At 39.0% G+C, this 3,878-nt stretch overlaps 1 protein-coding gene across 1 annotated transcript in view; it reads right to left on the reverse strand.

Moving 5' to 3' along the window:
• The window catches only part of LOC145469432 (uncharacterized), an 11,415-nt gene extending 8,096 nt beyond the window's left edge, over positions 1-3,319 (reverse strand). Inside the window, exons 1-5 of the mRNA XM_081453153.1 lie at positions 2,917-3,319; positions 2,156-2,292; positions 1,032-1,340; positions 500-670; positions 1-143 (exon numbers count right to left, since the gene is read on the reverse strand). The exon at positions 1-143 is cut by the window's left edge and continues 175 nt beyond it. Of these exons, the coding sequence (XP_081309279.1) occupies positions 1-143; positions 500-670; positions 1,032-1,340; positions 2,156-2,292; positions 2,917-2,945 (789 nt within the window). The 5' untranslated portion in view covers positions 2,946-3,319. The remainder of the gene's footprint in view (positions 144-499; positions 671-1,031; positions 1,341-2,155; positions 2,293-2,916) is intronic.
• Between the last annotated feature and the right edge of the window lie 559 nt (positions 3,320-3,878).

Here is a 3,878-nt window from a genome sequence, read left to right on the forward strand (position 1 = left end):
ACACTTCTGAATTATGGCTGCGAGTGACTTGGCCAAGCCTGTCTGGTTAACATGGTAGATTTTGATTAATCTTGGTAGAGCGCGTGGATAACTTTTATCTCTGAAACAACCGACTGGTTCATACGGAGGCAGTACTTTTGTATCTGTATAGCAAAGACCAGATAATCATTTAGTAGAGAATTAGTCAAGCTATAAATTAACAACCTACATAGCTGGCGGTTCTTGCTGAGTATTCCACGAGAAGTTCTCCACCATCCAATTTATCTGGCGGCATAAATAGTTGTTCGTGTACCTCTTCGCTGCTGTGTTTTTATTTTGCCATTGCGCGAGAAGCTGAGGGGCGCCCAGGCAAATAAGATGCCATGGCCATATTAATGCAATTATGAAACATCCTAAAAATCAAAAAGTAACTCAGCTCCGGAATGAAAAGCAAGGGGAGCATCAAAAAAAGGTGAAATTATTTTGAGGAGAAAACTTTCAAATAAGGACATCTAGCTACCTTTACATTGGTGCAAATTGCAGCTCTCTGTATAGATGTTTGTCCCAGGGCAGTCCTTCCCGTTCCATTTTGGCGCTGGGTTAGAGCATGTGCGAGTACGTATCCTGTGTCCCCTTCCACATGTCACACTGCATGGATTCCATGAGGACCACTGGCTCCAACAGCCATTCACTGATGATTAGAAGGAACAATCCATGACATAAGAGCTTTATAAAGTGTATAAACTGTTGAGGTTTTGGGTTTTGTGATCTACCTTTAAATTTGTACAAATCACGGCTCTCTGTGGAGATATTTGACCCAGGGCAATTCTCTCCGTTCCATTTTGGCGGTGTGCGTGAAATATCTTTGATAATTTGACAAAAGAGCAACATTTCTTCACCTATGAACTAATGTTTTAAATCTTCATGTGCAGAAGCACGGGAACCATTATAAATACGGTATGCTCTTACGCATCCATGACACAAGTTCCGAAACTCTCAGACTTCTTTTCAGAGACCTAAATTGCCTGTAAAGTGATCAACTGGTAACTAACCTTCAACAAAGCGGTAAACAAATATGGTCCATGCAACTCCCACGCCATAATTCACTAAGCATTTGCCGGATGGCCCATGTATGTCGTAGGTCATGCTACCGTTCACTCCACTCCAGCACTCGTGGCGATATTCCACGCCAAAATACCAGAAACCTTTCTTATGGGCTTCAGTGGCACACTTGTGAATTATGGATGCGAGTGAATTGGCCAAATCTGTCTCGTCGACAGGGTACCATTTGACAAATCTTGGTAGAGCGCGTGGATCCTTTTTATCATTGAAACAACCGACTGGTTCATACACCATTGTATCTGTGTAGAAAAGACCAGATAATAATTTAGTAGAGAAGAGAAGCTGTAAAAAGGCAACCTACATGGCTTATGGTTCTTGCTGTATATTGCAGGAGACGTTCTTAAGTCTCCAGATCGCCATTTATCTTGCGGCATTAATTATCGCTCGTTTACCGCTTGGCCGCTATTTCTATATTGCAAAGACACGAAAAGGGGCGCCCTGGCAAATCAACTGTTATGGGCATATTGGTACAATCATCGCAGTTTTTGCAGCCAATTCTTGGAGAGATACACCTGCATGCAACAAGCTGCTTATTGACTTAACAAACAGTCCAGAGCCCTCTGCAAAATTAATTCGACGAATATTTGTCACACTAATGCGAGAAGGGTTGCCGCATCACTGATTTATGAACTCTGTGAAAGATCCTCTAGAACAAAAAGAGACAGTACCTGAAACCGATCTGTGCTGTCTTTAAAACTATGGTAACGTTGACAGCACTAGCTTTGCGTTCAAGCCAACATTGCTTCGTGAAAGATTTATCGATTAAATTTCTTTTGACGCTTTCGAAGCCTGTAAAAAAGGCGACTTTCTCCCCTAGAAAAAAATACAGATCATGGTACGGGATATGTTTTTTGATGATTTAATTTTAAACGAATTACTCATCTTTAAAGTTAGAGTTTTCGTGAAAATGTTTTCACGGACAAAGTTTCTAATTAAGCAGCGCCTGAACTGAAAGATACAGAACTGACACGAAAACGTTTGAAATGAACCTTTCTACGGCCACAATTTCAACATTATCGTTGCTTGCAAAATAGTATCTTATGATTTTACGTACTTGACTGTGAGATGCCTTCATTCAGCCAAGCTTGTAGTATTATGATTCCGATGAACATTAATCCATAATGAAAAATTGAGTTTGAAACGGTTCCCCGCTTGAAATGTTCTCGGTAAAGGATTTTCATCGCGATGGCACTATGGAGAAAAATAAAACATGAAGTCGTCACAAAAATAGTTACAGCAAACCAAAGACAAAGTTCCTGCAATACGCTATTTAATTAATAGGTGATATTGGGTTATTTTCTGTTGATGCGCTTTGCATCTAACTCGAGGGCGGAAATATAAGAAAAACAAAATGCAATGGCCTCGTAGATGAATCCGGTTTTTTCATGTCACTAACCAAATTAATTAATAAGTTTAATTTATAGTGTGCCTTCTTACAAGCTTATGGTATTATGTGCGCAATTCAAAGTTCATAGAAATCAGAGGTTTGAGAGTTGGTAAACTGTCACCTGTGGTCAAATCTCAAAATATAGAGGAACGTTTAAAAAAAAAAAAAAGGGCCGAGCACTGTAACCTACGATAACTTGGGAAAATCGGTTGCCCCACAGACAACTAAGGTGCAGCGTAATTGCAATAAACTTTGTCCGCCTCCGGTCGGAGATTGGACTACTTGTTACAGTATCCCTTTCTTATATACAAGTGCTAGTACGCTAAAAAGCTTTCAATATAGGATATTCCATAGACTATTGGAACAAACCTATTGTTAATGAAAATTGATATTAGGGATCGTAATGAGTGCTTTTTGTGATAACAAACCTGAAACCACGGAGCACCTGTTTTGGCATTGTGACCGGATATTCCCCTCCTGGAGCGCTCTACAAATTGGATTTGGGAGGTGACAGTAATTGAAGCCGAGTCTTCCCTTGAAAACCTTCTCTTGGGCTTTACAAACTGTACGCCCTTGTAAGAATGCGATATTTTATTAGTCAAGTTTTTCAGATTTAAATGTAAAATGGTATTAGGGTTAGGGTTAGGGTTTAGGGTTAGGCTTAATTTGATTATCCCGATTTTGTTGGCGTACAGAGCTACCTTAAGTTTCACTATAATATCGAAAAATTTTCCTGTAACTTTTTTCATCAGGATAACATCATAACCAAGTGGAAACTGATGAAAAAAATATAAGTTGTCAATAGATGATGTAATATAAGTAATTCAGAGATGTAAGTATAGTAGAATTATGTCTTAAATGTGCATTGTAAGTGTTATTATTGTAACTTACTTTTTGTTCTATACTGTGTATCTGATGCTACCTAGGTTTTACTAATAAAGTTGCCACTAAATGCAAAAAAGATAAATCAGTAAATAAAAAATTTCAAGCCATTTATAAAGAGATATTTGATTGGAAAATTCAAACCGTGAAGAGCGACGATATCAGTTCTAATGCAGTGAAATGATATCCCTTATGATAAATTATCATCGATATCACCTATCACTTTATCATACCTGACTGAAGTGGCACGCAACCACGATGTATCCCTTCAAACCGAGGAGCACTTGGAACTAGACGCCATCTTTGTTTTGTACTTTGTCCGATAAATTTGAGTCCGCTAACAAACACATCCGATCTACAAAATACAAAATCGACATGCAAATCGACATAAGCTCGAGCGATCGATGTTTGTTGAAATTAGACTGAGTACTTGACGAGCGATTCCTCCAAAAGAATCGCACCATTAATATAAGTCATCAATGGTCATTGCTCGAGCTCGACCACTGGC

Source organism: Orbicella franksi, chromosome 15, assembly GCF_964199315.1.
Source record: "Orbicella franksi chromosome 15, jaOrbFran1.1, whole genome shotgun sequence".
Taxonomy (NCBI): Eukaryota; Metazoa; Cnidaria; class Anthozoa; order Scleractinia; family Merulinidae; genus Orbicella; species Orbicella franksi.